Consider the following 23265-nt stretch of genomic DNA (forward strand, 5'->3'; position numbering starts at 1 on the left):
GGTGTTTCTCAAGAATCTTTCCTTTGGCTTACCTGTTTTTACACAAGTTATTTTATCTGTATTTAGCATACACCTGAGTCTGTCTTTATACAGATGACATGATGTTGTGCAACCCTTTGTGTCTTTAGTTAACCAAACTGTGTCCTCCAGATGTTTTCACATTTAATATCTCCTAATTGTTCTGGTTTTCCTCATGCTCTGGAGCACACATTTGTGTCTGGTTGGGAAGCACATTAAATAAAGTTGTTAGACAGTAAATCAGTGTGTTGGAGGGAATGTGGTCAAACTGCCTAGTTATGCAAAGTTCTCAAATATTCTTGTTTCCTGTCAAACCTGACAGGGAACAAGGACACGCTCTTTAATTTTATATGTTTAAGATGTTTGCAAGAAGAGTTGTTTTAAAGAAAGTCAAGCTGTGCAGAGAAACAATTTCAAACACTATTCAACAGGGTTTTATAATTCTGTTTGTACGGTAGACAAACTATGTGGTAGAGTATGAACATCTGCCATCAGTCATTTATAGTAGTTACATAACAGACCGAAAGACTGAGCTGTGCATAATTGTGAGAAAATGCCTGAAGTGTTTGTCATCAAACAGAGAGTAGAGTTAGTCAAAGCCTGATTTGTGTATGAAATGTCGAACACCAGTTTGAGTTATTGTCTACATGTTTGAACACATACAGCAAACCTGTGTCTCAGATAAAAGTTATGTGTAAATTTATCTGCTGTGCATTGTGACATGCTAACTAGCACAACTGGTCTTAGTTCATGCGGTGGTGGCTTCCACTAGGCTTTGACTCAAATCAGAGGAGCTGTTTGTACCTGCCTGAATATTTCATTTGCTCAGATTTAGGATATTCTCATTTCATTTTACGAGCTTTAAATGTTCATTGGAGAGTTTCACTAATCACGCAGCTTCAGCAAAGATTAAAGTACCCATCCACTTTGAAGAAAACTTCAACCAAGTTAATCATTTTTTAGTTTTGATGGAAGTTCAGGAATAAGCCAGACTTGTTTCAGTTGTAGCAGAACAACCCAGCCTTGCATTTTACTGCAATCTCCATGTTTTTCATCAAAATGGTGCAGACTGGATAGTTGATTGCTTAAAGGTTCGACTGTAGGCTGTTTGGTTCATTTTCTGGAATTGCTGGCTTCTTTTGGCAGTGAGTTTACCTGAACCCTGATAGGGGCCAAATAGTTGAAACCTGGTGTGCCTGAAAACAAATGTCTTGGATAGTTTGTGGTTGAACTTTGCTGTAGTTGAAAAGGGGGCCAAGTGGACCAAAGAGAGCTGAACACTATGTATTTCCAGGAGAGAAAAAAAGACCATTAAACACCCACTCCGATGAAAATTGTGTTGTTGTTTTTTTGGTGTTTCTGACACGTTGTTGCGGCATTCCTCTGATAATGAAGGACATATGAAAAGTAAGCTCAAGATTGCATGTCTGAGTATTTCTTTATTCAAATCATTGCGAATCAGGAGCAGAAGAAATAAATGCCTGTGACGTAGAAGCTACAATAGCAGGCCACACGCTGCCTGCGTCTTGTCCTTACCCTCATGTGTTGAGTGTTTAAGCATAAATGAACATTTTTGCTCAGTGAGTGGTCTACGATCTCAAAATTTCATGTGGGCCACGTGCATGCCCCGTGCATGTTTGCCCATATTTGCTCTCAGACAGTCCGTATTCAGCCGTAAGGGCAGTTGTGACTACGGCATTAGTCGTTTAAAAAATGAAAGGTTTGTGCCTGATCTCATATGCTGTAGGTTAGGATTATTTTTAAAGTCTACGTTTCAGATCAGCAGTAAATGATTATGGAATGGTTTTTAAGAATCAAAGAGAAGAGTGAAAATTCAACCACATCAGGATTTAACTCCAGTATTATAACTTATGGTAGGGGTACAGTAACAGAATGAGCTTTTATTTTGAAGGGTGTGTAGCATGCTGCTGGGTGTAGAAGTCTGCCTCTCTGCAGACCAGTCCCACCAAGAACTTCACTTTCTGAAACCATCTTCAGGCCCGGCCTGGTCTCACAAAGCGGCCTTTGTTCCTCCCAAGCCCCCCTTGCTTCGCTTAGTAAACTGTGCACGTCAGTAACTGGCACGCCAGGCAGCAAATCCAGGTTGGGACAGAAGTTGGCTGGGCTCTTAGGACTTTTTGGTTTTCCTGCAGAACTGCTTTTGTTTCTATTAAGTTTTTCTCAAATCACTAAAGCTGAGTTTAGGAAAAAGGTTTTCTTCAAAGTGGAAGGGTACTTTAATCTTTGCTGGAGCTGCAGATGAGTGAAACTATTCATGTTCTTTCAGAAGGAGCTCTCTGAAGCTTTATGGTGTATGCAAACGCAGGATAGAGATTCTGGCAGAGATCTGATACGTCCACACCATTCTCCTTTTCAAGCATTCCGCAGTCAGTTCAAATATCTCTTCATGTTAATTCGTCTACTGCCGGGACTCTGCAAAACATTTCAGTTACTGGATTTTCCCGGAATGTACGTTTTATGCCGGTTGTGCAAAAATTTGTTCAAAACCTGGTTGCTCCTGTTGTGTGTGGGAGGAGCTACTGTCAAGTTGTATCCTCATCACTAAATAGAAGCCTTGACTATATAAGATAAAAGGTTCTAAAAAATTCAACTAGACAAAATTTCTGAAGACGTTTGGCCTCTCACTCGAGTGGCTTCGTCAGTTCTGTCCAGCTGGTGTTGAGTTAGAGATAAATGCCTTCTTCTGCATTCCGCCGAATGCAAACAGACTAGCGTGTCTGTGCTTCATTGTTTTGTTCACTTGTTCTAGAAGAAACCTGCATCAATCTGAAGAACCTAGGCCAGCAATAAAGCTGTGGAGATAAAGAACAGTTCAGCTCCAGTGTTAACCAGCCTGTGAGACTGAATCTTGAGCTTCTTGTTGTTGAAGTTTATCGTTCCCACAGCAAAGGTTGTGTTTCTTGGCTCTGTTACAATAGCTTTTGTTTCTCTAAATGTTCTGAACTCGTGATTGCTCCCCCCTTCCTGCACACCACCGTGCTTGGGAGTGAAGTGGCGGAGTGGCCTTCATCCCCACCATCGTCAAAATGTATGACCAGATGAGCTTCAGTGAAAGCACAACACCGAAAGGAACTGATTCCTCTCACAGACCTGCACTTGTGCCTCACCGGACAAGATCTCATTGCTGCTATCTCTTCCACTTGGTTAGATAGTTAAATTGTGTCACTCATAATAATAAGAATTATTAATAAAAAAAAACAATTAGAAATAGAAAAATAACTTGCACATACCATAAACTCTGAAGTTGAACCCTGTGGTACCCCGTACAGGAGAAGAGGAGCCACCAAGTAGCACCTAAGCCACTTCACAGCTAAATGCTGTACACCACCAATTGTTCACAGGGGGAAAGTAAAATGCTGAAATCCACGTGTCAAACCGCTGTGGTTAAAACTAAATGCACAAGGAAGTCTACATGCTCAGTAACTAAAAATACATCATTTAAAACTTTTTATTGCGCCTTTGTTCAGGTCGTTAGCGTTTGGTGCCATCGCTTAAGCCTTTGCCACAACTGCCTTTATGGGTAGATTTGGCTGCAGCAAGTGAAAAATGGGTTGACCTGTATGGCACACGCAGGTGACCAGTACGGAATAGCAAGGTCATAGATGGCTCGTTGAACCCATAGAACAAATATGTTCATGCACAGTTTTTCTACAATGATGCTGCAAGCGACGGGTAGCGAACACTTGACATGCAATGGCAGGTAGGAGGGACGTTGGTAGGCATCGTACAGATTTTCATTTTTACCTGCTGTTCATGTATTAAGTCAGAGCTCCTTGTTCCTTGCCCAACTGTTAGAAATGAGGAACTAGACAATCAGTGTAGTTTGTGTTAGCATCCAATGAGTGTCCTATGGGAATCCTGTGCATCCCGTGTGTGCGCAGCATTTGCAAGCAGTCAGTAAGGGGCAGTACTCGCAACTTACCAACAACGAGAGTGTTTCATAAGGACACAGCACAACAGTGTCAATCATTTTTCATCAGTGTGTGCAACTTAAATTATCTTAACAAATATATCACGATACACTTACCACACGGACGACAATGGTATGTTCCATTATCATGAGTAAATCCGGCGCTGGGGCAGCTTTTCTCCCACCCAAGTCATAACCCACTCCTTCGATAGGCAGAGCTGGAAGAACTGCCACTTAAACTATGCAGCTGCAGCACCTGTATGGGTCATGTGACTAAGGCTTTACGTCTGTTGTCAGTGTTGGTGTTACTTTTTGGTACCATTGTTCCAGTGAATGATTGTTGGTGTTCAGCACTGTTGTTTAGTTCTGCTTTAGTGTTTTGTATTGTTTCTTATACTGCTGCCAGTCTTTTTAGTGTAATAAGTACTCAGGTAGTCTCATTTAGTGTTTCTGTATTTGCATTAGTGTCGTGTTTGCTATATTTTTTTGAGTTTCTGTACAATGCAGAAAATCCTCCAATGCTTTGTTTGACTTTTTTGATGAATGTGGCTGCTCTTTAACCTGCAGCAACTTCAAAATAATACAATCTACCATAATTTTCCAACATATTTTGAATGTTTGAAGTCAGTTTCACATTGACACCACATCACAATGTCTTTTAGATCCAGATCTTGATTAAAGGCAGTACTGTTGTTCTACTGTTCTGCCTATTTAAATTTGCCGTGATTTAATTCCTGAGATATCTATATATGGTTTCCCTATTACCATGAGTATCCTCAGGCAAATCCAAATTGAAATTTTCCTTAATTTCAGTCTATCAAAAATGTGTTTGCCTTTTTTTGGAGGAGATCCCTCCTCCCCGTCTTCCTTCCTCCCACCTCCACCGTCTGGAGTATGACCTTCATGAATTCAGACGTTGTTCAAGCGTATTTAGTCTTGCAACAATGGGTTTGTTTTTATTGGTGTGTCGCAGCAGATATTGCTCCTTTGAATGCTTTGTCCTCCTAAACTTGAACCCCTGTTCAGGCTGCGCACTAGCTCTGGTGGACTTGGGGAACATTGTTTTGGCTCTCTTATCATATTTTACGGCTCGAGGAGATGGAGGCTCCTCTTGGAGGAGGCTTGAGGAGATGGATCAGCTTTATGCTGCCCGCAATATGTGCTCCAGTTCGTTTAAACTGTGTTGAATCGGAGTGTTTTAGTATTTTTTTTTATTGTTGCCATGGAGACAGAGAGTTCGACAATGAAGGAGTTTGATTTCTGATGAGGTTACAGCTGTTAAATTGCTAGAGGTCTGCAACGTGAGATCACCTAACCTCCCTGGGGTGTGATAGTCACGTGACCAATTCAGTCCCATAACTGCCGCAGCTTCACTGATGCTGATGCTGATGCTGATGCTGCAGCGGCGGCACATAAAAACCCCTTACTTCATCCTCTACAACTCACAGAGGTTCGGTGCTGCTTCTGGCTCACACATGAGCAAAGGCAGGTTTTTCATTTCAGCTTTTTAGCTGACTGCACACCATCTGCCAAAAGAAGAAGCTGCTGAGATACACAAAAACTTTTGACCTCAGATATCACAGAATCCTGCAGATTATCACGGTTAATGCAGCGTAATTGTTGGATCCAAACAACAATACAGACTTTCTGAGGACACAAACACATTTGCTTCATTCCATTAGGTCCCTTTCAGCTCTTCCATGTTGACTGTAACGATTTAAAAGAATGCTGTGTTCTCAAGCTCACATATTGATTGACTTAATAGCTAGTTTATATGTCAGATGATTTGACACCTTTCAACATGGTACATGCTGCTTCATACATTAGCACCAAAACTTCAGTTAAAATGCAGAAATCAGGACAAACCATTGATCCAAACAGGTGTTATACTTAAATTGACCTCTCTCTGGGGTCGCACGATGAGGAAAACTCCCCATTTGCGATATTAATGATCAATATTCCAATGACGATATAACTTGCGATACATGAACAAATACCAAAACAACCAAAAACATGATTTCCATTTCACTGCAACACTTTCATTTAAATAAACGCCCCCTAACTAACTCAATGCACTTTTATTGTTGTGGCATCAGTTATACACATAGGCAGACTGAAGAACTTAACAGGGAGACATAAAGCTCTGGAGGCATAAAACAAAAAACCAAAAGAAAAAAAGCACAACATTTGAAACATGTACAGTATTAAGACATTTAGAAGAATCTTCATTTTAAAGAAAAATGCAATAAACAATAATTGTTAGTGTTTCTCTCTATTTTTCTCCAATATTAAACACAGATCCAAAGTACTCCTGTGAATGCCACCAAGTACCCTGAAATGTGCACATACCCCTGCATGCATTCCAAAAAAGATAAAATAATATTGGAATCACTCTGAACAGATTTTCAAAAAAAAACCATCAGCTTGTGTTAAATGCTAAATGTTCAGTCAGACTCGCAGTTTTTGTTGTGGACATATATTACTTATTTTTTGCTTGGGATGGGCACCGGCCTTAAACTCTGTGCCATATTGCTGCCGTGTAGGAGCGCTGACTGTGGTGCTTTGTAGTGGGCTCCAGATAAGAACGAGTAACACTGAGATGTATCGCGATACATATGAGACGCGTACCGCGATAGGTATCATATCGCCAGACTCTTGCCAATACACACCCCTAGTTTACAGCTGTTACCTTTCTGTCACACAAATGGAAATGAAGGCTCATCTTAGTAGATTTCCCGATTCTTTTATATATATACTTTTGCAATGAAGTGTATCATCCATTCACTTTTCTGATGATTCAGAGAGATGTGTCCCTTAAGCTGTTCTGAAACCAGCTTTTATACATCAAAAAGTCCATAGTTTTTTAAAGATATTTGTCTGATTTCTAGTTTAATTAACCTTTTTACAAGTGACAAACACAGACAATTACTTCTCAGGTAACATTTTACTGATATTTATGAGTTGTTTTTTGAAACAGTGTAAATTTAAAGTGTAAAACCCTTATGCAAAAATGAACATATTATTGTACATGTTATTTTGCTTTAGGCGGACTTTGTTGAGAAACAAAACTGGACACTCCTGTTTGGAAAAGGCTTCTCCAAGAAGCTTTGTGTTTTCCAAACCTGCTCCTGCTGCACCTTTCACCCATAACACCAATCTGAAAACAAACAGGATGGATTATCAGCTTAGAGACAGAAAAGAGCTGCAAACAAAAGCCGAAGAATTTGAATCTGATCAGGAGGGTTCCTGAAGGGTTTCCAAGCGCTTCAAACAGACATGGAGAAAAAACTTAGCAGCCGTCTGCAGATGAGCATCAGTGGTATCAGCTTCTGCTCGTTTCAGTGTCAACTGCTGGAGGTCTGCCGTCTCTCTGAAGGGCACAATTGATTATGGTCAGTCAGCAAATGGCACAGAGCGCATAGACGATCAATGAACGCGTTCCAGAATGGGACGAGGAACTGCAGGGTGATCACCTGCTCTCTCCACAATAACCCCCCAAGTTACACACTCAACTTTAGCCTGAATACTCGTTTAATGACTCAGTGTTCAGCAATGATACCCAACTGCTTTTTGTTACCTTAGAAATGCTCCATTTTAAAGACCCACTCCAATAAAATTGTGTTTTTGGTGTTTTTAACATTTTTCCCATGATTGAGGACTACTGTATATGAAGAAAATTAAGATTAAAACAGTGTTTCTGAGTTTTTCACTGTATATGAAGAAAATTAAGATTAAAACAGTGTTTCTGAGTTTTTCACTGTATATGAAGAAAATTAAGATTAAAAAGGTGTTTCTGAGTTTATTCAAGTTGTTGGGAATCAGGAGCAGACAAAAAAATGCGTTTGTTGTGCAAAATCTACCATTAGTCCACAAGCTCTCAGCTCCGCTCCATTCTGATACATCCACTTGCAGACCAATAAATCCATGTAGATCTTTGTTTTCCTCATCTGAGCTGGAATCTGGATCAAAACTGTACTGCTGGATAGCTCCAATATTGCTCGCCATTTTTGTTACACCGGTAATGTTAGGTTGGGATTGTGAGGGGCTGGAAGCTAGTGGGAGAGAGTGTACACAAAAGGATAACAAGAAATAAAGATGGGCTTCTAGAAAACGACAAGTTTTTTGATTTTACCTAAACACTGCATAATCATAATTTAAAAACCACTGGGAATGATTTTGCAGTAGATCAGAAGATGATCAGAGTGGGACTTCAAACATTTCAAAAAGGGATAAAACAAACTTTTCACAGATTTTCTGTTAAACAAGAAAAAATTGGTGTCTTTTGTTTTGCAGGAGTGATCTGAACAACTTTTCTCTTTTAAATCTTGTTAATATTCTAAGTTAAGATTTAATTCCCATCCATCTTACACTCTTATTCATCCAAGACAAAGCCTCTTAGATAGGAGGCAAAATATCTTCAATTTAGTCCAGATGAACTTTAAAAAAATATTTTTTGTCATCTTCTTATCTTATCAAAAGACACTCATAGATTTCATTTTTTTCACAATTAATGGCAAGAATTCTAGTGTCTTGCCCAAGGATTACAGTGACAAAATCATTTTTGAGCTTTAACCATCATGTTTTTAGTGAGACATGAATCAGCTTTCTCTTTACTTGTTAAAGTGCTTTATGTTAGATATAAACAGGTAAATCCCTGTGTTATTTTTACTGAGAGAGCATTCTGTAAAACAAATTACCCAAATCTAAAGTGGTTATTGCAGCTGGATTTTATTTGAATGCACAATTTTTATTCTGCTTCACACATGAGGAGGTTAAAGTTTGCCCTCTTTCTGTAACTCTTTTCCCGCCCTTTCTAAATGCCCTCTCCCATTGGTTCTACAGCTGCTGCGAGAGCTGAAGCACCCCAACGTTATTGCCCTGCAGAAGGTCTTCCTGTCCCACAGCGACAGGAAGGTGTGGCTGCTCTTCGACTACGCCGAGCATGACCTGTGGGTGAGTGTTGTCTGTTGAGCTGTCACTGCTTTTGCTTGAAAACTGCCTGAATAGGTGTCAGTAAACCTGGACAGATGTTTCTCCTTAGTTGATATTCCAGTCAGAAATCTCTCTTAATTTTGTGTGAATTTAAATCCCGTCAATCCATAATCACAGAGCTGCGGATGGCTCATCATTTGTTGAGGTCAGACGTGGCTCAAAGGCAGGCCTGGCTTGACGAAGTCACTTTAGACCAAACGTGTGTTTGGATCTGCGCTTCATCCTTGATGCATTTTCTTCAAAGTGTCCTGAAAACAACTCCTGAACCCATCCTTGCTTTGCAGCACATTATCAAGTTCCACCGCGCCTCCAAGGCCAACAAGAAACCAATGCAACTTCCTCGCGGGATGGTGAAGTCCCTGCTGTATCAGATTCTGGACGGGATCCACTACCTCCACGCCAACTGGGTTCTCCACAGGGATTTGGTGAGTTCGGAGTTCAGCCATAAAGATCTAGGGCAGAGCAAGCTGGTCTGGATCAGAGTTATGTTCCTCAGATAGTTTGCCTGTTAGTACTGGAATGAAAGCTCATCTCAATGTGGATGCCAACCTAACAAGCAAACTCTGCATGGGTTCATGTTTTACTCCCAAGTGTACTCTGGCACAGTTCAAATAAACTGTTAGGTGGATCAAAGAAAGGAAGTGACATAACAATTCAAACTACCCAAAGCCAGAACCTAAAATATCTCAAATATCCATGGTATTGTAAAGAGGGCTTGGGTGTGATAGTCAGAGGACTAGTTGGTCTAGTCCGGTCAGGTGACTGCATATAAATACACATGGATGTGTGACATAACACAAAGGTTTGGAAAATAAAATTATAAGGTTTCTAAAAATAGTTGTTATCGAAGAAAACCCCTTTTTGCAAGTCCAAGTCTTTGCATTTAAGTTCTAGTCAATTCCAAAGAGTCCCCACACATACATACATACACACACACACCTACAGTTCCCGCCAGCTGTTATTGCTATTATTTTTTTTAAACGCACCTGAGTATAAGTCGTTACCTCGGCCAAACTATGCCAAAAAACCCAACTAATATTCTAATACGACTAATGCTAGCTACCGTTATACTAATACTGAAAAACACAATAAAAGGTCAACATCGAGTCAAGCATCATCTGTCATAAATGTATTTAGAATAATCTACATGGGATTTGCCCATTTTGTATGAAATTGCCAGACTGTCTTGGTCTACAAATGGCCTTGAGTTTGTCTCCAAAGAAATACACTAAAAAAATACACCAGCATCACAACACTCCACTTCAATGGAGCTCATGTAGAAACATTATTGAGACAGATTCTACGGGCAGCTGCAGCACAATAACTAAAGTAACAATATGAGTTAAGTTTTCTGATTCCTGACAATTATATATTTTATACTGACTGGTTTACCACACACATTCCATTGGTTCTGTCTTTACCAGTGGAGATCATTATCTGTTGTGTTTCCGAACAAGCAGCCATGAATGTTTATTATAGACAGGCTGCTGATGTCATCAGAAGGCTGTAAAAAACTGCTGCTTCATGAAGTCAGCACACCCCGAGCATGCTCTATTATTGAAGCAGAGGAAAAACTGAGGACTTGTATTCATTTTTTAATTTTGAATACAAGACTTGGGCATAAAAACAGAAACTTTTGACCCATTTCAGTCATTCATGTGCTCATCCAACTGTTTCCTTTCATTTAGGGACAGTTTATTTTTCATTTCTGGAGCTGAATGGAGATCTTAACCTGGTGTGATGAAGGTGGTTGGATGAAGCAGCAAAACCTCTCCCTTAGTAGTGCTTCAGTTGTTTAGCTATCGTATCTTCACAACTAACCCAGGATAAACCCAGACTCCTGGTGCCGCTGTTTTATTATCAGACTGCCCGGGCTTCCTGCCATTGTGATGCAGAACCGTTCTGGCTCTGACCCAAATACTTCAGGCCCTGCAGGTCTGGAAGCGGGAGCAAACAACAGCGTTTGCTGCAGGTGTCTGCCTCTCTGTCCAACCAGGAAGCAGGCGTCAGCGCTGTTGTTGTGTGTGTGTGTGTGTGTGTGGAGACACAACACAGACACGTCATGTGACTCTTTTTGTGCAGTTTGGGAGGGAGGCCGCTCCTCCCACCGCCATTACATAACGTGTGTTTGTGCTGCAGAGAAGCATGCACTGCGTCTCCCAGGTCACATGTCTCTGCACCGCAGCAGTCCGCCCATCCCCCACAAACCAGTCCAACCCCTCCCTCACCATAGAGGTATTGTAGGAGCCCCCCCCCTTTCCCCATTGCACTGCTGCGTGAGTGACGATGCTGACAGAACAGGTAACCTTCCAGCAGCTCCTCTGCTGTTTCTGAGGAACTAGGCCACATCCACAAGTTGGTGCCCCCCTCCTCCCCCTGTCTGCATGTTTTCCAGTAAACAATAGCGCAGTGGAAAAGTTGCACATCGTTATTGACAGTGTCTGGTCTTAATCACATGACGTTTATATCCAGAATTATGGGATGACAATGGTGGACTGTTTAACATAAATCTACATCCAGTGAAGGTTTTATTTTAATAGAATATAAATTCTCAAAATTGCAAGCGCTTTCTCCGAATTTTGCATCAGCTCAAATGATTTTCTGGTCAGAAACTTCACATTATAAAGAAGAGGCTGGAGCCTTTAAAGAGACTCTTCTTTGTGTTCGCAGATCTCAGCGTGTCGTGGGTGTAAATAACAGCTCTGCTCATGGGTGCCGTTTCTATGGAGACAAGATGTTTCTATTTTTTTTCTTTCCCAAGCAGAAATGAGTTCACATTCACACGGACACACAGGGAACACTGCAAAAACAGCTCCCCTAGAAAAAAGTCAAAAATTCCTACCCCGTTGGCAGATCGGGAAAAGAAGGAATCTGCTAATGGGGTAAGAAAATAGTCAAAAGTCAAAATTAATTTTATTTTGCTATTGAAAAGCTTTCTTGATATGATTATTTTTCTTGCAAGACAGAATATAAGATATTTTCTTCTGAAAAGGGTCATTTTGTTTTCTTAAGATTCAGTTTTTACTAAAGGGGGACGCCAGATGTTCAATCATCATCACATCTGGCATCCCTTTTTCAACCAAGGGGCCTAGAGAAGTGCTGATGCCATAAAACTTTTTCAGACATTTGGTCAATCAGTTGTGAGAACTGGTGATAACAAGGTATGCGTAAAAATGAGCTGCAAAGATGTTGAAAAATCCCTAACAATGTTTGCAACAAGCTCCAGGACTCCCATGCTGAGGTTTTCTAAGCGAGCTTATTTTACAAGCATGACAAACATGGTCATGTGGTTGAAATTCGATATACACCAATGGCTGCTCCCCATAGGGTCGGAGGTCGCAGTTACACTGCATAAAAATAAGATGGACAAATATATTTCAGGTCTTTATTTAGGATCCCTGATTAGACAGCCGTTAGACAGCATGCCTCTGCACATTTAGGAATAAAAAACCAAAAGTGCCCTAACAGAACACACAGCAGATTAGAAAACTTTATTTTTTTACAAAGAAAAAAACTGTAACTGTTTTCTAATTTAATGCCTGCTACAGGTCTTAAAATAGCTACATCATCAGCAAAAGTAGACCATAAAAACACAAGAAATTGTAACAAAAATCAGAGTTTGTGCATCAAAGTATACATTTCCTAAATTTAAATATGTATGTAATATAAATTCTGGGGAAAATGTGGATTTTTCTGTATTTTGCTGGTCTAAATCTTTCTATTTGCTTTTTTGGATATAGTGTTCCCTCGTTTATCACAGAAATTACGTTCTAGAATTAATGTTATAATGCTATAAAATCCCTCACTACAAACTTTATAGACTTCTCTCAGACAGACGTGAACATTTCACATTTTTCCTCTCGTTTAAATGCTCAAAGTTCAAACCTTCATGGAAAAATAAGTCCAGTATTATTAATCAAAAACAAAGATCTGATCATGATCAAAGATTTATGTTTGCCAAACTGCAAAAGGTGAACCATAATATAAGGAGGGAATACTAACCCTTTAATCAGCCCTTGTAGAAAACTAATGTATAAAATTGTGTTTTTTAATGGGATTTTTTGTTTTGTTTTACGTTTTTGGTGAACAAACAGTGTTGAAGAATTGAATCTAAGATGCTATGTTTGTGTATCCAACAGAAACCAGCAAACATCCTGGTGATGGGAGAAGGTCCGGAGCGAGGAAGAGTCAAAATAGGTGAAGGAAATTTCCATACTGTCTTCCTAACATTTGCACCTCTGCAGGTCTGCTAATGGTTGTTTAGAACAAACTTTGATTTGAAGCTTTTCTTCAGATATGCATTAATCCTTTTACTTTAAATAAGCTGTAGCAATACTTTTAGATGCTACAAAGCTGCTGAGGTGGAATTATAGATTGTATTGTTTTTTTTGTTTTTTGCAACTCCAACCATGAAACTGTATGTGTCAGGAATGGTGTCACCGTTATCTGCTGGCCTTTATTCCTCTCATGTCTTTCTGATACTGTCCCTGTCTCTCTGCTCCAACCCTAAAGCTGACATGGGTTTCGCCCGACTCTTTAACTCGCCCCTTAAGCCGCTGGCAGACCTCGATCCGGTGGTGGTGACCTTCTGGTACCGCGCTCCTGAGCTCTTGCTGGGTGCCCGGCACTACACCAAAGCTATTGGTGAGTCACACAACTAAGAGTGGCCTCCATTTGTAGATATACTCATGCTCATGTGTGTTTTACAGACATCTGGGCGATTGGCTGCATCTTCGCAGAACTGCTGACGTCAGAACCCATTTTTCACTGTCGCCAAGAGGACATCAAGACCAGCAACCCATTCCACCACGACCAGCTAGACCGGATATTCACCGTTATGGGTTTCCCCGCAGGTCTGCTAATGGTTGTTTTGAACAAACTCTGCTTTGAAGCTTTTCTCACATGTGCATTAACCCTTTTACTCTGGAGCTCTGGCTCCAGTCTTGACAGTCTTTACGACTACCATAATTCTTCAACCGTTTATGGAAGTGTTGCTGATATGCAACACTTTACAGTTTTGAAGTGTTTATGTAAGTTAACATACATCTGTGGATAAAAGCGTCTTTGCCCCAGCATGCAACATGTGACGTTACTAATATGTTGAGCGTGTAAGCTGTCGAAGAGTTATGGTACGTCAAAGAGTGTGTGTTAGTCAGATGTCACCAGCGACATATCTGGTGTTTAAGGGCAAACATCAAACATAGATCTTTCTTGAGGGATTAACAAAGGTGTAAACTTTAAAATACCGGACCCTTTTGTTGTGGTAATTGTGACCCCCATGACTTGTTTTCATTCCCCAGATAAAGACTGGGAAGACATCAGGAAGATGCCAGAGTACCCCACCCTTCAGAAGGATTTTAGGAGGACAACGTGAGCAACAATCTGTTCGCCATCAAACCCATAAAGACTAAAATGACAAAATTTCATAGGTGTCTTCACAATGTTCTCACTTGGCAGGTATACAAACAGCAGCTTAATCAAATACATGGAGAAACATAAAGTGAAACCCGACAGCAAGGTCTTCCTATTGGTAAGTGTGCTGATTCAGTTCTGTCAAGTTCAGTTCATTTTCCCAACTGGTGCAATCTTGATGCGCTGGTTAAAGAGCACGAAACATCAAACTATACAAAAGATCTTTTGGATTTAGAAAGAACAAACAAACACAGGGACAAAAACAATGGGACACCTGTTCTAGGACAAAACAGATACAAGTAGACAACTGTAGCAATGGCAATAATGGGAAGCAAACAAAAAAGAGAAACAGAATCAAAAACACTGGAACAGCTGTTTTGTGAAAAAATTGAGATAGTAACTTTAGAGATTAGATAATGGGAAGCAAACAAAAAAAATCACACAGACAACACTGGAACATAAATTAAAAGATAAAATAGAGACAAGTAACTGCAGGTACACACCACAGGTCCTGAGAAAAACTAGCTTGCCCAGTGTAGGAAACACTGTAATTTAACCTTTAAGCACCGGAGGGGTGGCTCTGGTGTTAACATTCTTGGTATTACGGGAACTCTTTGACCGATTGCACAACAACAAAATTCCAACAGATTCTGAAAGCTGAGAAAAAGCTTTGCACGGTTATGCAAGACTTTAAAAGCTGTTTTCTCATTTTTTGAAATCCAGTAGAATTGCTTTAATTGTGCAAAGGGTTGAAGTTATGGTAGTTTAAAGATCATGTGTTACTTGTTGTTGTTGGGGACAGCTCTGGCTTTACGGGGTTCATTGGGAAAAATACTGCCCAAAGAGTTAATCCATGAAAGTGTGACTTAGGTTCGATATTGCCTTGTTGGTAGATCTGTTGTGAAAATGTGAAGAAGCTCATAAACGTGACCGTCAGAGAAAGTGCATGACTTTTTTTGAATCGTTTTCTTCTTGGTCAGTGTTTGTTTGGGAAGAACAATGTTAAAGCAAATCATGTCACAATGGGAGCATTTCTTGCCCTGTTGAAGCAGTTTTACGGAACTATTCTAGTGTCGAAACATTGTCAGGCTTATTTTAAAGCTGGCTGGAAAACTGTGCTGTTTGTCTTCAGCTTCAGAAACTCCTCACCATGGACCCTAACAAGCGCATCACATCTGAGCTGGCGCTGCAGGACCCCTACTTCCTTGAGGACCCATTACCGACCACAGAGTGAGCCTTTTGCACAAGTTCCATCTCAGCAGGAGAAATATTCATGTTTTATCACGAGTGTCTGCTGTAAATGTCCGACTGGCCTGATGTTGGTTTGGATTTTCTTTTCAGTGTGTTTGCTGGCTGTCAGATTCCCTACCCCAAACGAGAGTTTCTGAACGAAGACGAGCCCGAAGAGAAAACGGAAAAGGTAATAGCACGCTGACATAATGTGACTTCACAGGCCACACCTTAACAATACCCATTCAGTGGATAATTTGGTCTTTTGGGGGGTTCTGTAGTATATTTCTGAAAGCTGAATGATCCACTTCATCAAAACAAGTATTCTTACTTCAATTAATGAATACTTTGAATACACCATTTGTGCCTCAAATGTCTTCTTGGTACCTTTGAGAGCAGATCAGCATGGTAGGTACAGAGTTTGTGTTTTGAAGAAAAAGTATCCAAGAATTTCAAGGTCTGACGTTGAAAAGGAGGACGAACAAAGGCCGTCTGTGATCAGACACATAGTATACTAAAAGGTGACCTCTGATTGATTTTAGCTTCTATCCCCAGATGTATCTTCTTTAGAAGCTTTTTTTTTTTTTTGCAGTCACTTCATTTTGGCTTTGGTCTATACTTATTTTATGTTTTACATACCAAAACCTCCAAACCTCTAAATTATATCTGTCTAAAATACAGACCTTAGTAAGCTTTATGTAAACAAGATGACCTAACAGGTAACCAGCATAAACATATTGCTTACATTAAGGTCATTTTTACTGTTTAGTCAGATTGTTGTTGCTCAACAAACAAGTAAATCAATAGTCCCTAAAGAATCCTCCCAGGTTGTTCTTCATTGTCTTCTCTGTGTTAACTAAGTTTGTTGTTTTGTGTGTCTCTGCAAAAAACAAACCAAGCAGCACCAGCAGACGGCAGGCCAGACTCAGACCCAGAACCAGCAACAGACGACGGCCCAGCAGGCCCCCTCCCAGCAGAGCTCGGCCCAAACCAATGGCACCACTGGAGGCGCGGGAGCCACCGGCGGTGGGGGTCTGCAGCACAGTCAGGATCAGGGTCCACCCAACAAGAAACCTCGGCTCGGGCCCTCTGGGGCTTCCTCAGGCACGGGGGTTTTACAGTCAGAATACCAGGTAAGTTCTGCTAATGTGTGGTCGATTGTTGGGTCTCTTGATATCAGCTTTCCCACATTTTAAACCCTTTTACTATTTAACCCTTTAACTCCAGTAGTACTACATAAGTAGACCCCAACTCACCAACGTGTTTTTTACCTAATCATAGATGACTTCTTTCATTCACGGCGAGGGAACAAGTGAAACGATAAAAATCTTGAACGAGACTGAAAGAAAACCTGAGAGCTGCATCTCCATATCTGCACGCTTCAATTCAATTCAGTTTAGGTTCAACAATTAGTTGTGCTTACAGATCTGTCTCAAAGTGATTGGATAAAAATGGTTGATTTTCCTTTAAAATGGTGAATTAGATGATGGTCACAAAATAATCAAGGTTATTCTTTGTAATTGAAATTACTCTATATTTAAAGCTCAGACTCAAAGAAGCCATAATATGGTTAACAGTGATGAAGGAACGAATAATTAAACTTCCCCCCAGCTTCACTCCACTCTCCTGTATTCTCCTCTTAGGCTTTTAAACCTTTCATTTCTCCATAGTGCTGTAGCTGGAGTTTTCCCTTTTTTGTGGAGCTACAACGTCTATGGATGCTTTAGTTAGTTGTTTATAATCATCAACAATAAAATCACTTGATTCAGAAAAAATATGAGCCAGAAATTGGGGTAAAATATTGATAAACTGGAAGCTACATCTGAAGTTATACATTCCTTCCTTTATTGTAATTTTAGTCAAAATAAATGTACAATTCTAAAGCTTCGGTTCACATGCGAGGTTTCTTGAGGCGCCACTTTGTGAAAGCATGAAACCATCAAACTATGCTGACAGGATATTTCACAAAACTGCATGTTAACAAACCAAGAGACCTCTGGGATAATGTCCTTTGAACACACGATACCAAAAAGATAAGCGAGACACTCTTTGTTCATAGAGATTGCTTTATTTGAAATACAGAAACACACGTCCAAAGTAAATCTCTTTCAGATTAAAAAAATCATTACTGTGGATGATCAGACTGACAAATTGTTGACCAGCTGCTTTTATGTTGGATGGAGAACGTGTGTGATTGGGCTTCTGCTGGTCTCAAGTGATGTTCCTCCTCATGACAGCCTTAAATGAACGTTTGTCAACAGGATTTGTTGAGATAGTGACTCAAAGAGTCTGATTCACACTTATTTGCTTTTAGTTTGTCATTGACATGTTGATAGATGGACAGACGCCCTTTCTGTCCGGCCTGCTTTTGAAGGTCAAAGCAGAATCCAGGCTTTTAACTGCCTACAGGGTTCACACCCATTAATGTAGCGGTGAGCTGAATCTTGACATGGAAACCGGATTTCTATTCTGCGTAATGACTTGGCAGCAGAACATTTTGACCATTACAGTTATATAATCCTGTTGTCTTAGTTCCAGGAGCTTTTGTTTGAGAGTGAAAGAGTAATGGTGGAGAAAACACGTGCATCTCCACAGTAGACAATACCAGTAGATAAGTGGCGTCCAGTCCAGAGCGCCTGCTGACAGAGCGACGTGGAGCATCTGTTTTCCTGTCAGGCGTCACATTTATCAGTGTTTATCACAGAAGAGAGCTGAGGGTGCAGACTAAGAGATGACAGAAACACATGACACATGTCACAGAAGTGGAGTTTAATGTCAGGGTGTGAGGGAAAGGAGACCAGAGAGAAGTATGGAGGTGATTCCATGAGGCCACAGAGGGGTAACTTTTTCAGGGAAAGACAGCTGACTCCTATCAGATGGGCACAGGTCAGAGTAAACCCTTCAGCATTACATCACAAACATGCATACTTATAGCACACAATTACTCCTATAGGCTCTAGGTTTTTATTTTTTCAAAATTGTTTTTTTTTGGGTTTTAGAACAGCAATATTGAACACGTGATATGAAACAATATATCCATTTTTTTTCCTTTCCCCCCCTGTTCACACACATTGGAACCAAAAAGAAAAAGAAAGAACCCCAAACAGAAAGGCGATACACATCCCATCACCAATCCTCCAGAAAAAAAAAGGGAAGTACAACAGATGTGATTAATACCAAGAGCAACTCTCCAGGGATTACGAATAGGAGATGTGTAGAGCAGTAGAACACACAAAAAACAAAATGGTCTTCATAAACACAGAACAAATTATTCAGGTCAGTGATAATTTAAAGTGACAATTAGTAAAGCAAAATAAGATAAAAGAAATAACTAAAAGTACATTTTTTGGTAAAATGAGAGCCAGCTAGGTGTTTATGTTACGTGATTGTAAAGTTTTAACATTTCCAGAAAAGGGTTGCCAAAGGCTCTAGGTTTTTGTGTACGTAGAGCCTGAAAACAGGCTTAAAAACTTGCATAGTGATGAGTGAATGCGAGAGTTTTGAACGTGGAAGCCCGAAACGCGCAAAATACATACAGTTTCAAAGATTCTTCATTAAAAGTCTCACTCGAACACGTTTCCAAGCCAGATGTTAACTTAGTAATACAGTCACCGTCCCATTCACACACACACACACACACACACCAATTCACACACCGATGGCAGTTCCACTGCCTTACACTGCCGCCAACCTGTAACCACCAGGAGCAATGTGGAATTCAGTGTCATGCCCAAAAACACTTCGACTAAGGGGCAGGCAGGGTGGAAACGGAACCTGGAAACAATCAGAGGTTGATTGCTCTACCTGTACACCATAGCTCCCCCAAGATCAAAATCAGAGGTTTCTTCTTTGTATTGACAGTAATTGTCAAAACCTGAGATTTATAAAAGCCTTCCTGGTTGGCTTTTATAAACTGGGGTTGCACTTTTACTCCCTCTTTGCATCAAGTTTTCCTGAACATATCAGTTCTTCAAGTACCCACTTGGAGTCCTGTTACATAAATTATACTTAGCTTAGTTCGCTACAATGGAAAATCCCTTCATAAGAGAAAGAGACTACTTTTAGCCTTTTTTCACATCTATAGGTAGATTTAACATCCAAAACAATTTTCTGTGCAAACTTCATGATTAGATTATTTTCCTAAGATCCAAATTGCACAAAGTTAGGGTGTGGTCATTTGATTGACACATGTCCGTCCATGTCCGTCCAGCCTGGTTGGCCGTGTTACAATTCACCCAATTTTTCAAATGAGGAATTAGAATAAATTTTGGTCAAAATGGCAGCAACGTAAGAGCTAAAAAACTGGCTTTAAATCACCAAACGACAATTGGTGAATAGATGCTGACTGACACACACTATAGTGTCCTATTTTCAACAGCTTGTATGCTGTAAATCCCATCATGCACATCTTCCCAGTATTTTTGCTGTATTTAAGCCACATAATAGTTTGGAGTCATCTAGAAGACAAAGTAACTGCACTAAACTCAACTGACTAATGTATTCCTTGTAACGTGAAGGTTAATACAATATTTGCATGATGTTTGAAAGCAGGATAGCATCAATTTCAAAGAAAGCTGGGCCTGCAGCACCACCAACTGGAATGAGAATGAAACTGCAGGAACACACTCACTAAACAAATTCACCTAAAATATTATTTAGCTTAAAAGTTTCGTCTGTCTATTAGAATGTACCATAATATCCTTGAAATTGTTGTCAAGTGTTGAGCAAAGTAACCAAACAAACAAAAAAGGCTGCAGATTTTCCATTTTACTGTATTTATGGCTGTAATTTGTCTGCTACCAGAAATACCACGGGACAATAGACAATCAACAATCAACTTGATGTCTTAGTCACATGTAGCTGTTCGGGGGTTGACTCGTGCTGCGGGTTTTTGGGTTGTCTGTGCCCATTAAGGGTCATAGAAGTCTAGTCCATCACTCAGCGTCCATAATTTAGGGTTTGACAATAAACTCTTTGGGTTTCTTCAGATGTAGCTACAGCTTTGAATAAATTCAGAAAGTTTAAACAGCAATAATCTGAGATTTTTCTGAAAAGGGCTTTCTCCTGATGAAATGATCCAAAAATAACTATCAGGCAGAACCAGACTTTGAGAAAGATTACAACTCTGGGGCTAAACATGAAGTCCAGTGTTGCTTAGGTGATCATCCTGGTTTTTTTTCTTCCCATCTTTCTTTAGCACTCCAGCTCCCGCCTCGGTTACCAAAGCAACACCCAAAGCTCCACCCAGTCCCAGAACACCATGGGTTACTCTTCATCGTCTCAGCAGAGCTCTCAGTACCCTCGTTACTAAGAGGAACCAGCAGAGGAGCCCCCTCCTCATCATTGCAAACCAATCCTCAACGACCTCAGCACACAGCAGCCGGCGTTTACATTCCAGCTCCTTCATCCTTCATTTCAACCTCAGCTGGCATCTTTATCTGGATGGCCTTTAGTGGTCTCAAGCTCAAAGGCCGGAATTCACATCAACCAAAAAAAAAAAAACACACACCAAACAATCACCCCACAAGCTAACAACTTCTGCCTCATGCAGTTGCTGAGAGATATTTAAAAAGACTCAAAACAAACGGTGGAATTGAAGGCATCGGTCAGACTAAGAGCTGGGAAGTTCCTCAGCTCTGTTTATATGTAAATTATGCAGCACCTTCTTCTATTCAATGTCTTTCCGCGGTTTACTGTTGATGTCAATCGGAATGTTACGTGTGGAGTCAAAGAGCTGAAGCAAATGCAGGAGTGTTCACTTTTGTCTCCTTTTCTGGATTATCTGAAGGAAAGGTTCGCGAGAGCCGCTCCTCCAGCAGACTGTTGGTTTCTAACTGCAGGGATTCATCAGCAGCAGCTTCTCCTTATCAAGTTTCTGTATTTAGATCCATTCATCTCAAAGTCAGAAGTTGATTCTACAGCTTCTGGAAACTTTGATCACAAACACTCGCATTCAAAACTCGCCCTTTGTGGTCCACAGATTGTTCAGGTGAAGCAGGAAGTGACGCCCATCTTTTGGTGGACCCTCAGACTCTGAAGGTTTCTGAACACAAATGTGCGCATAATGTGCAGGGCAGCTAAGAGACCCCCTAATCCTGAAATTAGCGTCCTCAGATTGTTACTGCCTAATTTGAAATTGTTCTATGAGGTATTATTGTGTGCATGTGTGCATGGGAGTGTGTGAGTGAGTGTGTGTGTTTGTGTGTCTTCTTTATGCATGTCATCCATGTACCTACCAGAACTGCACTGAGCGCTGAACCCACCTGCAGACACCTGGAACCAACAACTGGTGAGTCTGCCCTGTAAACACACCATCTACCCATCCAACCATCCATCTAGGATCTTCTCTTTGAACATGTCCCAACCTTCTTCATCTAGCTTCCCTTGATTTATTAATAATAATAATAATAATAATCCATTTTATTTAAAGCGCCTTTCAAAAAACCCAAGGACACTTTACAAAACAAAGGTTAACAATAGACATTAAAAGCACAATAAAAATAATAAATAAAATTAAAAGTGAATCAGGATGGGAAGGCAGAAATGAACAGATGGGTTTTGAGTTTAGATCTGAAAGTAGGAAGAGAGTCTATGTTACGGAGATCAGGAGGGAGGGAATTCCAGAGTTTGGGAGCCGAGCAGCTGAAGGCTCGGCTTCCCATGGTGACGAGTCGGGCCGGAGGGACAGAGAGCTGAACAGAAGAGGAGGACCGAAGAGAACGAGAGGGGGTTTTAATATGGATGAGGTCGGAGAGATAAGGAGGAGCCAGGTTATGGAGGGCCTTAAAGGTGAACAGGAGGAGTTTGAATTGGATTCTGGAGGTTATGGGGTTATTCTCAAAATACATCTAAAATGAACTGTTCTTCTGATGCACCAATGACTGTGTTGTCACTTCAGGAGAAAACATCATTATCTACAGCTCTGTCTCTTGTCTTTCTCAGGTTTTTTACATACTACATCACTGGTTTCATCTCCTTTTTTTTACACTTTTTTGTTGTTTTAGACTTCACTTCTTTGTCACAGGTCACATCTGACTTTCCTGTCAGTTCAAAAAATATCGTACTTTCCCCTTATCGTCTTTTTCACACTTTCTGTTGCTCTGCAGTGTTCACATTGTGTTCTTAAAGTCTTCCATCTTCTTTACCTCTGATCTTTGAAGCCCCGTGGCTCCATTCTGGTCACTCTCAATTACACAGTCTTATTGCAGCAAAACCGTTTCTCCCTTGCCAACCAACTCTTTAGCTTTTCTTGAAACTTGTTGTTGATCTCTAAAAAGTACGACTGAGTTTTAGGGCCAGTTTACAAAAAAAATGTTTTTTTTAAGTACGACTTTTAAGTCGTAAATTTATGAGAAAGTTATAACTGTTAAATTGCGAGATACTAAGTCGTAAATTTATGAGATAAAAACTTGTAGATTTACGGCTTTTTTCCTCATAAAACTACGACTTAAAATCTCATAAACTTACGGGGAAAAAGTCATAGATTAACTAGGGAAAAAACAACAAAGTTTTCCGTTTTTCAGAGCCATGCTTGAAGCTGAAATATGTGGAGCCTTGTGTTAAGCTTTATTTCCGTATAGGTTTAAAAAACAAAGAGATTCTGAACCTTTTGACGACTCAAAATCAGATTATTGTTAGTGTAGCCGTCTTTCCAGGGTTCAGTGTCAGTAAAGCGGAGTTTC

At 40.4% G+C, this 23265-nt stretch overlaps 1 protein-coding gene across 4 annotated transcripts in view; it reads left to right on the forward strand.

Moving 5' to 3' along the window:
- The window catches only part of cdk19 (cyclin dependent kinase 19), a 38087-nt gene that overhangs the window by 9745 nt on the left and 5077 nt on the right, over positions 1 to 23265 (forward strand). For 2 of the 4 annotated variants that reach the window (XM_020714454.2, XM_011491663.3), the window contains 11 exons: positions 8792 to 8902; positions 9226 to 9366; positions 13081 to 13138; positions 13454 to 13585; positions 13651 to 13794; positions 14242 to 14311; positions 14399 to 14471; positions 15486 to 15583; positions 15695 to 15773; positions 16483 to 16716; positions 20781 to 21872. In XM_020714454.2, coding sequence (XP_020570113.1) covers positions 8792 to 8902; positions 9226 to 9366; positions 13081 to 13138; positions 13454 to 13585; positions 13651 to 13794; positions 14242 to 14311; positions 14399 to 14471; positions 15486 to 15583; positions 15695 to 15773; positions 16483 to 16716; positions 20781 to 20894 — 1254 coding nt within the window. In that variant the 3' untranslated portion in view covers positions 20895 to 21872. Of the gene's footprint in view, positions 1 to 8791; positions 8903 to 9225; positions 9367 to 11647; positions 11824 to 13080; positions 13139 to 13453; positions 13586 to 13650; positions 13795 to 14241; positions 14312 to 14398; positions 14472 to 15485; positions 15584 to 15694; positions 15774 to 16482; positions 16717 to 20780; positions 21873 to 23265 lie in introns of those variants that run through there. The other 2 variants (XM_004083617.4, XM_020714455.2) reach the window with 2 other exon arrangements.

The sequence above is a fragment of the Oryzias latipes genome, chromosome 24, assembly GCF_002234675.1.
Source record: "Oryzias latipes chromosome 24, ASM223467v1".
Lineage (NCBI taxonomy): Eukaryota > Metazoa > Chordata > Actinopteri > Beloniformes > Adrianichthyidae > Oryzias > Oryzias latipes.